The 14,067-nt window shown below is 33.2% G+C and overlaps 1 protein-coding gene across 2 annotated transcripts in view; it reads right to left on the reverse strand.

Moving 5' to 3' along the window:
• Window positions 1-296: 296 nt before the first annotated feature.
• The window catches only part of RNF138 (ring finger protein 138), a 43,906-nt gene continuing 30,135 nt past the window's right edge, over window positions 297-14,067 (reverse strand). For both annotated transcript variants that reach the window (XM_004273714.3, XM_049697992.1), the window contains 4 exons: window positions 10,132-10,188; window positions 9,183-9,294; window positions 4,241-4,348; window positions 297-2,635 (listed from right to left, as the gene is read on the reverse strand). In XM_004273714.3, coding sequence (XP_004273762.1) covers window positions 2,567-2,635; window positions 4,241-4,348; window positions 9,183-9,294; window positions 10,132-10,188 — 346 coding nt within the window. In that variant the 3' untranslated portion in view covers window positions 297-2,566. The remainder of the gene's footprint in view (window positions 2,636-4,240; window positions 4,349-9,182; window positions 9,295-10,131; window positions 10,189-14,067) is intronic.

Genomic DNA, 14,067 nt, shown 5'->3' on the forward strand with positions numbered 1-14,067 from the left:
AACTGTCTGTTAACCAGTTAACTAGCTTTCTGTCTGGTTGCTAGCATGGTCTGAAAATCCTGCTGTGTGAACACTTGATAAAATAGCTTTATAAGTTGATTAACATTTGAAAATAAAGATAAAATAGGTTTGTAAAGGTAAACCCAACATATAGTATCAGCATGTGGTATCTTTCTCCTATCCACTTTTTTAAGTGCAAAATAATGGGTCATCTCCTACATGTCTTCCAGGGTGAGTTATGAGAGTTAAATGTTATCATGTTTGCCTCTAGACAAAATTTTAATGAGACACACAAGTAGGAGAAAACCACGTTTAATTGAAAAATAAAGCAATACATCTCAAATAAGACTGTTTAACAACATAAACTGTAATTTGTTGAGGCCTGTAAGTGGTATTCTGAAATTTAGGTAGAGTATCAATACAGTTTCCTCCCTTATCCTGACTCAGCTATATGCACGTTAAAAACAAGGACTGTCTCATGAATTTAAACTGTGTATCTGTAAAGCCAATCCCTATTCCTAATCCACTGACAAAAGGAAGGGAGGTTTTAAACAAACATTTCCATACTGAGGAGCTCCCAGATAAAAGCAAATAAAGTCAATATTTTCCTTACGAAAAAAACTTATGTGAAAGACACACCAGACTATAAATGATATTTAACTAACCCACAAACTTCAAAACACAATTTCATCAAGATGATCTCTACAATTTTCCTTTAAAGAAGTTCTCAAATCCCAGAATGGTTTAACTTGACATACTGGAAGTACTAAATTTTGAAAGAAAGTACTAAAGTTATTGCTTAAACTGGAAAAACCCATGGTCAAAAGTTTTTTTAGAAAAGAGTTTGTTAAACAGCTATTCTTACAATTACACTCATGTAACCGCAGAGAAATGTTCAAGCACATAGTAAACATCACTCTTTCGAATGACACAACCAAGGCATATGTTAACAGGTATGGCTTTTTTGGTGATTGTTATTACTACCCATAAATTACTGTTTGACTGAAAAAGGTTTTTACAAAACTCCACTTCCAAAATTAACATTTTTATTAAATCAAGTTAAAAAAATGTTCACTGTAGAAAAGTCAACAAGGATTTTAACAAAATCAAAATATACCCTTTTATACAATATATGTATATATTAGCAGCAAACTACTTCTGAGACTTTCTTTTATGTTCTTTTGAGTTATTTATTTTAAAGAAAGCATCAACAATGTATTAGTATGGAATGTCAGCTAATCCACTCTTCATCTTTTATTCTGTGATTTGGGCCTTCTAGTACAAGTTATTTTATGATTCTCATTAATGAATACTAAGAACAAACCCAGTTTTTGACTAAAATGTAGTGAAACAGAGTGGCTGGTAGAATCCACCTCACTACTATAGTCCCACATTACCTTAAGATAACAAATGAGCACCATATAAACAGGTAATTGTGTAGGTGTGTAAACTCATTTTTAAGGTGTAATAGTAGCCAAGTAGATAACTTAGCATTTGACTGTTACTTTAAAAATTTGGTGACATACAAAATTTTAATCAAATCAGATAAATACTTTGATCCCATATTGCTTGTGCATTTTTAAAATCTTAATAGAAATTCTGTATATAACCTGACAAACTGCATGCATATATGTGTATATACACATACAAAAGTGTATGTATATATGCATATACATCTTTAGATTTGAACAAATTTCTAAACTGAGACGAAGTCAAACCTCTCATTTAAATATATATATAGAATGTAATATCACCAACTGAAAGTTTCTAATAAAAGTTTCATCTTAGCTAATCAGCAATTCTGCTATTGAAAATTCTGAGGCCAAAGAGCTGTAATTCAGCTTACTGTACTTTAGGCTTACAAATTAGTCAGCCAAACAAACAAGATATGAAATTACCAACTGCCCACCAAAGAAATAAATTTTTCTCTTGATATTTCCTTCTAACAGCAAAAAGGAAATATCTATACAACGAGCTTTCACTTTTTAAAGAGTCAAAATTAGTAAAGAAATCTCACTAGTCTTCAAAAATACTAAACGTTATATAAATACAATTTTCTTATAATAGTTGAATTCCTCTGCTAGAATCTGTATTTAAAAAAGTTTCCTTTGGATTGTTTCATTTAGCACTTCAAGTCTCCATTCTGCAACTCAAATAACTGGCTCAGATTTGTTAGGTTTATATCAATCTCATCTTTCACAATTTGGTACTCTGTTACCTGTGTACAATAATGTCAATGGGAGGAACTGCACCAAATTTCAAAAGCAAGGAAAAATTCAATATGTAATATAAAAAGATAAGTACAACAGGGATTCCCTTTTCACCATTACATTAATGAAATATAATCCTTTTAATGCTTTTAAAGATAATGTCCTAACTTTTATCTTTTAACTTATCAAGAGAATGAAGTTTTTAGATGGCCCACCTTTTTCAATTAAAAACTAAATCAATAGACTGAATTACTTTTATTAATATGCACATCAAGTTATTGAAACGGTGACTTCATGTAGTTTTCTCCTTAAAGATGGCACTTGCAGGTACAAAGATGCAGAGACGTCTACAGCCTTCAGACGTTTACCTGAAAAGATTCTTCAACAGCAGTTTGATATTGGGTTTCCTCATCTAGCTGAAGATTCTAAAAACAGTAACATTAACATGTCAATAGGAAAAACATACTCAATACTTAGTCCAATACATTACACATCTTGATACACATACATACTTGAAACAGTTTATGTTACACCATATACTTCTTTAAAATATAAGCACTAAATACCTAAACTTTTAATTAAAAAATTCAGTTACAATTATTTAGGAATAATTGATAAATAACAGATGATCAGCAGACAATGAAATTTGAGAATTACAGTGTTTTATGATAAGTTATTAATTGAAAGTAGTATAGTTAAGGGTAACCCACAATCATAAATTTTCTGTCATCTCTAGAAAAGAATGCCAATGTTGGAAGGTATATTCATTTTAAAGAAAATAAACACATTACATTAAGACAGTTGAATTAACATCATCTTAATCATAACATAAAGGTAAAAACTACAGTTCACTCAGTCTGATTATACTACTACTCAACTTGAAAAATTCTATTTCCTTTCAATTATGGTCTATGGACTTGCTTTAAAATAGGCCTCCATTTGACAATCTCAAATCATTAAAATTACATGTTCTTCTGTGGCAAGGTGAAACAGTCTGACAATTAGATCAAAAGCAGTTCACAAAATAAATTTTTGTTTTTCCAAACACATAGTTCTCCAGATGCAGTAACCTTTCTTACACTGAGAATTTAAGAATAACCTATAATTACTTCATAAAACTACTAAAATTATCAGAGTACACTTGAATTTTACATATATTTGAAATAGTATTACATATATATTTTTATACAGTGTGACTAAAAAATGCAAATTACACAAAATAAAAAATATATATATCAAGAATGACATAATTTCAACACTGGAGGGCAGAAGAAATGGAAATTCTGTTCATGCCATTCTCAGAATTGCACGTCTGTGCTTATTACATAAACTGGAAAACAAGTATGAACCATTCTTTGTCAGGCTGAATCTTGAATTAGATAAGGTTTTAATTCATTGAAGATGAATAAAATGCAATTTCACAATTAATAAAATGAAAGTCATCTAATTTTTTTTTTGTAACTATCAAGACACATTTGGGAAGTAGAAATTAACCTCATGCTTTGCTCTGGGGATCCATTTTTACATTATATAACTTCCCTCATGCACTCTGTTAAAGCAGTGAACTAAGGCCAGAATCTGCCATTCAACCTGGCTTTACATAAATAAGCTCCCTCATTTTTAAAAAGAATGTGTCTCACGTGCAGATAAAAGAAATCTATTATGAGTTTAACAAGCTACTTACACTACACAAGAAATACATCCTCCATCTGTCATACCAATTTTACTTTTCTAGCAAGTATAATTTTCCTTAAATCTAGACAGTTTTCATATATATCATCATTTTGTTAATCTGGGGGTTTGCTCTTCCTCTATTAATTATCTCTCTAATATAGAAGGTGGACAGTAAATTCAACTTTCACCACTTCTACAAACCAAAATTCACCTATATTATCATAAAAACAACAGAACTTGCTCTATAACCATCCAGTATGATACATCTTGCCTCAAAACTCAAAGTCTAGATTGAAAAAGTTAATTTAACTTCAATATTTAAATGGTATTTTCTTAATCTTGAAAAACTCACTTACCACAAATTCTCCATAATCAAACTGATGTCTTTGATTTAGATGACTAACGAAATTTCTAGTAATCTGGCTAGGATCTCCCCAAGGAAGAGACACACAAATAGGACATGTCTATAAAAAACACAGTATTTCAAATAAAAAATAATGAAAATAACCAAACAACATTATTGAAAGTATTAAAACATGTTACAAAAAAATCTACATGAAAAGCATTTCTAAGGGCCAAATTTCATGACTAGATTATTTCTAGACCAAATTACCTTAGATAAATTACACTAATCCAACACAACACAATAAAAAGAGAGATCTAACATATTCTATTACTTAAATCTGATTATTCTACTGTTTTAACAGCAACACCACATCCAGCCTTAACCAACTGTAATAATAATTACCAGTAACCAGTATGTAATCTCATTAGAGCCACACAATAACTGTGACATAATTATTATTATTAGTTTAATTTCATTTATAAGTAAGATGAAAGCAAAGGAAGCCTTAAATTGTATCCTTAAGGTTTCAAGTGAAGTAAGTACATCTTAAAAAGTGAATGGATTACAGACTGAAATGAAACAAAACAGAACTTTAGTAACTGGACTATAGACAAAGTTTGTGCTATGTTGAATATAATGCAGAAACAAAAATTCACTAATGCAATATAAAACAAATGAAATCTCTTAAATATGAGATTTTCCCCAGGAAATGTCTTTGGCACTGTATCTGTTTACTTAACAGTAACAGACCCTCTCCTAATGAGCAAAGTAGGGGGGGTATCTCCCTTAGCACTACCCAAGACTTTAAGGGCATACTGGGGCATACTCTTCCACAACTTTTTGTAAAACTGCTAAGATGTATCCACAATCCTTATTTTATCTTTTGATACATTTTCCTTCTAATTTCTGAAGAAAATATTTACATATCAAAATGGTAAGTATCTCTTCCAGCTCAGTTTCTCCTGTTTGATATACAGTTGAAATTGAAACTCATGCTCCAAATGTGGAGCTGTAGAACCATTAACACAATGTTGGAATCCTGCACTCTGCTCTATTCTCCTTCACTCATCAAAAAAGGTCTCACCACTCTCATACACACCCTCAAAATGGCATCAAAAAGATATGTATGCATCACATGGAGGCTAAACAATACACTACTTAATAACAAAGTGATCACTGAAGAAATCAAAGAGGAAATAAAAAAATACCAAGAAACAAATGACAATGGAGACACGACGACCCAAAACATACGGGAGGCAGCAAAAGCAGTTCTAAGAGGGAAGTTTATAGCAAGACAATCCTACCTTAAGAAACAGGAAAAAAAAAAAAAAAAAGAAACAGGAAACATCTCGAATAAACAACCTAACCTTGTACCTAAAGCAATTAGAGAAAGGAGAACAAAAAAAACCCCAAAGTTAGCAGAAGGATAGAAATCATAAAAATCAGATCAGAAATAAATGAAAAAGAAATGAAGGAAACGATAGCAAAGATCAATAAAACTAAAAGCTGGTTGAGAAGATAAACAAAATTGATAAACCATTAGCCAGACTCATCAAGAAAAAAAGGGAGAAGACTCAAATCAATAGAATTAGAAATGAAAAAGGAGAAGTAACAACTGACACTGCAAAAATACAAAAGATCATGAGAGATTACTACGAGCAACTCTATGCCAATAAAACAGACAACCTGGAAGAAATGGACAAATTCTTAGAAATGCACAACCTGCCAAGATTGAATCAGGAAGAAATAGAAAATATGAACAGACCAATCACAAGCACTGAAATTGAAACTGTGATTAAAAATCTTCCAACAAACAAAAGCCCAGGACCAGATGGCTTCACAGGCGAATTCTATCAAACATTTAGAGAAGAGCTAACACCTATCCTTCTCAAACTCTTCCAGAGGGAGGAACACTCTCAAACTCATTCTACGAGGCCACCATCACCTTGATACCAAAACCAGACAAGGATGTCACAAAGAAAGAAAACTACAGGCCAATATCACTGATGAACACAGATGCAAAAATCCTCAACAAAATACTAGCAAACAGAATCCAACAGCACATTAAAAGGATCATACACCATGATCAAGTGGGGTTACCCCAGGAATGCAAGGATTCTTCAATATATGCAAATCAAACAACATGATACACCATATTAACAAATTGAAGGAGAAAAACCATATGATCATCTCATTCGATGCAGAGAAAGCTTTCGAAAAATTCAACACCCATTTATGATAAAAACCCTGCAGAGAGTAGGCATAGAGGGAACTTTCCTCAACATAATAAAGGCCATATATGACAAACCCACAGCCAACATCATCCTCAATGGTGAAAAACTGAATGCATTTCCACTAAGATCAGGAACAAGACAAGGTTGCCCACTCTCACCACTCTTATTCAACATAGTTTTGGAAGTTTTAGCCACAGCAATCAGAGAAGAAAAGGAAATAAAAGGAATCCAAATCGGAAAAGAAGAAGTAAAGCTGCCACTGTTTGCAGATGACATCATACTATACATAGAGAATCCTAAAGATGCTACCAGAAAACTACTAGAGCTTATCAATGAATTTGGTAAAGTAGCAGGATACAAAATTAATGCACAGAAATCTCTGGCATTCCTATACACTAATGATGAAAAATCTGAAAGTGAAATCAAGAAAACACTCCCATTTACCATTGCAACAAAAAGAATAAAATATCTAGGGATAAACCTACCTAAGGAGACGAAAGATTTGTATGCAGAAAATTATAAGACACTGATGAAAGATATTAAAGATGATACAAATAGATGGACAGATATACCATGTTCCTGGATTGGAAGAATCAACATTGTGAAAATGACTACTACCCAAAGCAATCTACAGATTCAATGCAATCCCTATCAAACTACCACTGGCATTTTTCACAGAACTAGAACAAAAAATTCCACAGTTTGTATGGAAACACAAAAGACCCCGAATAGCCAAAGCAATCTTGAGAACGAAAAACAGAGCTGGAGGAATCAGGCTCCCTGACTTCAGACTATACTACAAAGCTACAGTAATCAAGACAGTATGGTACTGGCACAAAAACAGAAAGATAGATCAATGGAACAGGATAGAAAGCCCAGAGGTAAACCCACGCACATATGGTCACCTTATCTTTGATAAAGGAGGCAGGAATGTACAGTGGAGAAAGGACAGTCTCTTCAATAAGTGGTGCTGGGAAAACTGGACAGGTACATGTAAAAGTATGAGATGAGATCACTCCCTAACACCATACACAAAAATAAACTCAAAATGGATTAAAGACTTAAATTTAAGGCCAGAAACTATCAAACTCTTAGAGGAAAACATAGGCAGGACACTCTATGACATAAATCACAGCAAGATCCTTTTTGACCCACCTCCTAGAGAAATGGAAATAAAAACAAAAATAAACAAATGGGACCTAATGAAACTTCAAAGCTTTTGCACAGCAAAGGAAACCATAAATAAGACCAAAAGACAACCCTCAGAATGGGAGAAAATATTTGCAAATGAAGCAACTGACAAAGGATTAATCTCCAAAATTTATAAGCAGCTCATGCAGCTCAGAACAAAAAAACAACCCAATCCAAAAATGGGCAGAATACCTAAATAGACATTTCTCCAAAGAAGATATACAGACTGTCAACAAACACATGAAAGAATGCTCAACATCATTAATCATTAGAGAAATGCAAATCAAAACTACAATGAGATATCATCTCACACCAGTCAGAATGGCCATCATCAAAAAATCTGCAAACAATAAATGCGGGAGAGGGTGTGGAGAAAAGGGAACACTCTTGCACTGCTGGTGGGAATGTGAATTGGTACAGCCACTGTGGAGAACAGTATGGAGGTTCCTTAAAAAACTACAAATAGAACTACCATATGACCGAGCAATCCCACTACTGGGCATATACCCTGAGAAAACCATAATTCAAAAAGAGTCATGTACCAAAATGTTCATTGCAGCTCTGTTTACAATATCCCGGAGATGGAAACAACCTAAGTGCCCATCATCAGATGAATGGATAAAGAAGATGTGGCACATATATACAATGGAATATTACTCAGCCATAAAAAGAAACGAAATTGAGCTATTTGTAATGAGGTGGATGGACCTAGAGTCTGTCATACAGAGTGAAGTAAGTCAGAAAGAGAGAGACAAATACCGTATGCTAACACATATATATGGAATTTAAGAAAAAAAATGTCATGAAGAACCTAGGGGTAAGACAGGAATAAAAACACAGACCTACTAGAGAATGGACTTGAGGATATGGGGAGGGGGAAGGGTAAGCTGTGACAAAGCGAGAGAGAGAGGCATACACTACCAAACATAAAATAGATAGCTAGTGGGAAGCAGCCGCATAGCACAGGGAGATCAGCTCGGTGCTTTGTGACCGCCTGGAGGGGAGGGATAGGGAGGGTGGGAGGGAGGGAGACGCAAGAGGGAAGAGATATGGGAACATATGTATACGTATAACTGATTCACTTTGTTATAAAGCAGAAGTTAACACACCGCTGTAAAGCAATTATACTCCAATAAAGATGTAAAAAAAAAAGATATGTATGCATCAAAAAGAAAGTATGATTCTTTTCCTTTCTTGCTTTATGCACTCATATACTACATTCTGCAAGGATACAATTTACAATGCTACTGCTTGGTAATGAATCCTCAGTTCACCCTTCCTTATTTCACTCTTTTCCAGGCTATTTTCGTACATTACCCTCACAATTAAGCATACGTCTTTTTATAAGTTAGTTACTGGGATTTTAAATATCTCATTTTGCTTCACAGTCATCAATCCTTTGTTGACAAAATATACCTTACTGACAATGCCCCACAAAATTTAAACCACTTTCCCTTGTACAAATGAAGTGAAATAAATGGGACAGCATACCTTAAACAGAAGACTGTCTTAAACATACATACTTACCACAGGAACTATCTGAAATAGGTGATTACTATTACAGTGATCCAGTAAACGCTGTCTGGTAAAATTTGATTCTTGACACAAGGGACACTTAAAGGTGGGATGCCCAGAAGAACTATAAAACAATTTTAAATGCAGCATACTGAATTTGAAATCATAACGTAAAAATGATGAGCTCCTATTTTTTGACCAATTATTATTTCTTTCTTTAAAAGTTATAATTATAGACTAATCAAAGATTGTCTCACTTTTAAAAAACTATGTTTTCAATAAATAATCTACAATAGATATTCCTAAACAATCTCAGTTTACAGTACCCTTAGTGTCTAGGAAATTTTTTCATGGTGCCTCTACAAGAGGCCTAAACAAAAATAATAACAAACCTAGCTGTCTCATTTATTAAAGTAGTTAGATTCAAACAACTTAGTCATTCCTGTAACTAATAGATGTCACTGTACGTCCCTTGAAAATTCTAAATATCCCATGGTGTCCCCGTATGGAAACACCATATCTAGGAAATTAAAACTTTTAAAAGACTTACATCCATATGGTGTATCTTTAATTTATCCTAGTTCTAAGACTCTAACATACAAAATTCATAGGAAAAGTGAAAAACAAAAGCATCAGCCATCAGAATGATCAACATTTCAAAATATTCTGAGGATCAGGCCATCACTGGGTTTTAATATCTCAATTTCAGCAAGGGACAGTTCAGTATTGACAACTCTGCCTAAATTATGCATGGAAGAAATCTGACCACAGTGAAAGAGGAGAGCTACACGCTTCTAATTTAATGTGACCTGTAAAAGCAACTGCATCATTTATCTCTAAACTGCTAACTTATGCATTATGTCTGATGATTTAACTGAATTTAAATTTTTTTAATTTAAAAATCCATTATTACAAAGTGATAGGTATTATTTACTAAAATAATAGAAATTCAAAAGCTTACCTTGTATTCTCTTGATACGTTTCTGTGTTATCAGATGTGGATGTTTCACTCCTATTACTTAAGAGGCATGGGGGGGAGGGGGAGAAGTTAATACTTCAAGTAATAAAGCACAACACAGATTCATTAACTGCTAATGAAGACAACCAGTCTGAATTTGTTTGAAAAGCCTAAACTTCAAATAGTTCTGAACTATGATATAATTATGGCATTAATTACTTTTCAAATAAATTCTGATAAGACTGCTTATGAGGTCCTTTAAAAATTAATTTAGGCATAGTTACAAAAGTATAGAGAATATAGTATTTTGCAGAATTGTCTTAAATCCATAGCATGAACATTTCCCCAGGTCCTTTAGACTTTCAAATTAAGAGACTCCCCTACCTCTACCTGGACTAGTTAGTTTTTGAATGCTGGGGTAGAATCAAGAATTTGTGAACTTCTTGACTTGTAACTAGGATATAGTTTAAGGTTGTAGCATCCAAAATGATGCTACAACTCCTAAATGGAGTAGGTTAAGAAAAAATATTTGAATGTTCATTATGTTTATATTTTCCAAAAAGGAACTAGGCTTTCCAACATTTAATATACAGAATAACTTGATGTCCTCACTGGGACCCCATGCCAGAGTCATGTGTCTTATGCGGTATCAGAGAAATCCTGAGAGAAAAGTGGGCATTCCATGAGGACTGTCAGTCATGCATTACAGAATTTCATCAATGTAGTCAATTTTATAAAAACAAGGCCTTTCAATAGCAGAAACATTAAAATAAAAATGAGATAGGTAGTGGACCACAAAACTGTTGTGAAACTTAGAAAACTGACTTTTCATTTTTCTTTTACAAAAGGACAAGCAATACTGTATCATCTACCTAACAGATGTTCTCCAATGACAGTCATTTCCCTTCTGTGAAAATACTGTTGTGTCTCCACACACATTCTCTGCAAGAAAGCTTCCCTGCCCAAATAGGAGACTATTAAACCACTATTTTGCATCTTTTTACCAGTTATTAATCTGTCTTTGCAGGTAAAGGTGGTATTCTAACAATGTGGAGACTAAAAACTGCTTTTCAAAATAAATTCAAACTACGGACAGTGCATGTGTCAAAGGGATGTTATGACTTTACCAAAAACAGTATGTCACCTATTTTTTAAAAATCTCATATCTATACATTTAAACTTGGTAACAGATTTTTCTAAACTGTTTTTAAATCTTCCAAATAAAGATAATCATTGGGTTTTGAACATGCCCTAATAAAATATAAAAACTTCCAATTCGTTTGTAAGAACAACTATAACATAATCAGAGACTATGGAAAATTTCAACAAAAGCCCTTTCAATATTTACCAAATGGGACTGAAAAATATAGGAATCTCAACCTATGACATACTCTTCCATTTGGATCTGTATTGTGTGTTGTAGGTATCTTTTCAGCCGTGATAGTCATCAAGACCAAGTATCAAAGTAAAGTGAATTTAATCGAAATCTTTAAATTACTGTCACTGTATTAAACCAAGATTTTAAGAAATTTTAGAAATCATAGTCAACCACATTGTTTTCAATAAAAACAGTAATAAAACTTTAAGAATGAAAATATTTTATACCATTAAATAAAGCAAACTTATTTTTAAAGTAACTTTTTCATCTTTATCTCACTTAAATTTTGCATGTGTTATGCGTAAAGTATCAGTACTATAAAACACATGCATAGTTTTAAAATAAACACACACATACTCAGAGTACATGCTCAATTTTTTTCACTGGTGGGGTATGCAATCACAAAACTCCTGATTTAAAGCATTTTAATATCAAAGTTAATGCCCTTTTTAAATGTTTTCTCCTTTCCACCTACTTTTACAATTCTCTATTTTCCATTATTATTGTTATCATCATTCTAGTCCTTCCTGATCATCCTGTATCATGCCCAGGGCTATTACTGGGAACCTACTCATTTATTCTAGAAATGTATGAATGAGTTCAACAATAGAAAATCTATTACTGACAACCATACTATCAATTTAAAAAACATATGATCATTTATTTCATCTGATGTAGAAACCATTCACTAAAATTCAACCTCCAGAATGGAAACAAAAACAAAAAAACCTCTCATCACCCACAATGCTTTTAAAAGTACAAATCCCTAAACTCTAGATAGCAGAGTATCTGGGAATGAAGTCAGATGTATACATTTTTTTAACTGCATACAAGATTCTGATTTGAGTAAGAACCATTCAATGGAGAAATCTTAAATTCAGGATGATAGCATCATAGAACAGATAAAGAATATGTTAAAAAAACTGTAGTGAACACCATCCATAATAATAAAATTTTAGATGCATTCCCACTAAAATCAAGGAAAAACAGGTGCCTTCTATTTAATACTGGATAGAGGCCCTAGTTAATGCAATAAATCAAGTACAAAATGAAGCAGTAAGAGACAAAAACTGCATTGACAAACCAAATAATTTTCTACATAATAAATCCAAAAGAATCTACAGGTAAATTATTTAGAACTATTAGAACTAATAAATCAGCAAAGCTGCTAAATGAAAGATTAACATAAAAATCCTTAATATTCCTACTCACTAGTAATAACCACTTAGATTATAAAACAGGAAAAAAGATCCATTTGTACAGCAACAAAAACTGTAAGGTTTTAGGGGCTTCCCTGGTGGTGCAGTGATTGAGAGTCTGCCTGCAGATGCAGGGGACACGGGTTCGTGCCCCGGTCCGGGAAGATCCCACATGCCGTGGAGCAGCTGGGCCCGTGAACCATGGCCGCTGGGCCTGCACGTCCGGAGCCTGTACTCCGCAACGGGAGAGGCCACAACAGTGTGAGGCCCACGTACCGAAAAAAAAAAAAAAAAAAAAAAAACGGTAAGGTTTTACTAGGAAAAGATATACTAGAACATATTTATGTGTGCTCTAAATGGACTTCTTTTACTGAATTTTTTTTTTTTTTAATGGAAGAGATAAACAGGTGGGAAATTGGGTGGGAAAAATGAGTATCATATGATGTCAATTCTCTCCAAATTAATCTATGATTTCAATAAATTCAACCTTTATAATGCTTCCGATCACAATCTCTACAGGAATTTTTAGAAAACTCAAGTCTGATCCTAAAATTCATATGGAATAGCAAAGGACCAAGAATAACAGAAACAATTTTCTAGGTAAAACAAGAGGGAGAACTTTCCCTACATGATATTAAGACCTATTGTTAAAGCCACAGTAATTAAGATAGCATGGTATTAGAGGAATAAACGAAGCAACAGAACAGAATAGAGATGTGTAGGACCAAAATGGCATTATAAATCAGTGGGGAAAGAATGGACTCCTCAATGAATGGTACTGGGACAAATGGTTATCACTTGGGGAAAATTTTTCCTACCTCATGTTATACATCCAAAATAAATGTGAAAAGCACAGCTTTAAAATGTTAAAGAAGAAAATATCTTCTATAACTTTATGATGTGGGAAAGGATTTCTCAAGCATGACACAAAAAGCAAAAAACATAAAGAAAATATAATATATATAAAAGTATAAATATAATACTTACGTATGTCAAAAGACACAATACGACTAGCCAAAGACTGATCAAAAATATTTGCAATCAGGCAATGAAAGCCAAAACAGACAAGTGGGACTGCATTAAACTAAAAAGCTTCTGCATAGCAAAGGAAACAACAGAGTGAAAGGCAACATATGTAATGGGAGAAAGTATCTCGAAACCACGTATCTGACAGAGGGTTAATCTCCAAAATACATAAGGAACTCCTACAACTCAACAGCAAAGAAACTAATGACCCAATTACAGAATGGGCTAAAAATACAAATAGAGATTTCTCCAAAGATGACATACAAATGGCCAACACGTATATGAAAAGATTCTCAATGCCACTAATCATAAGGGAAATACAAATCAAAACCACAA

Source organism: Orcinus orca, chromosome 15, assembly GCF_937001465.1.
Source record: "Orcinus orca chromosome 15, mOrcOrc1.1, whole genome shotgun sequence".
Lineage (NCBI taxonomy): Eukaryota > Metazoa > Chordata > Mammalia > Artiodactyla > Delphinidae > Orcinus > Orcinus orca.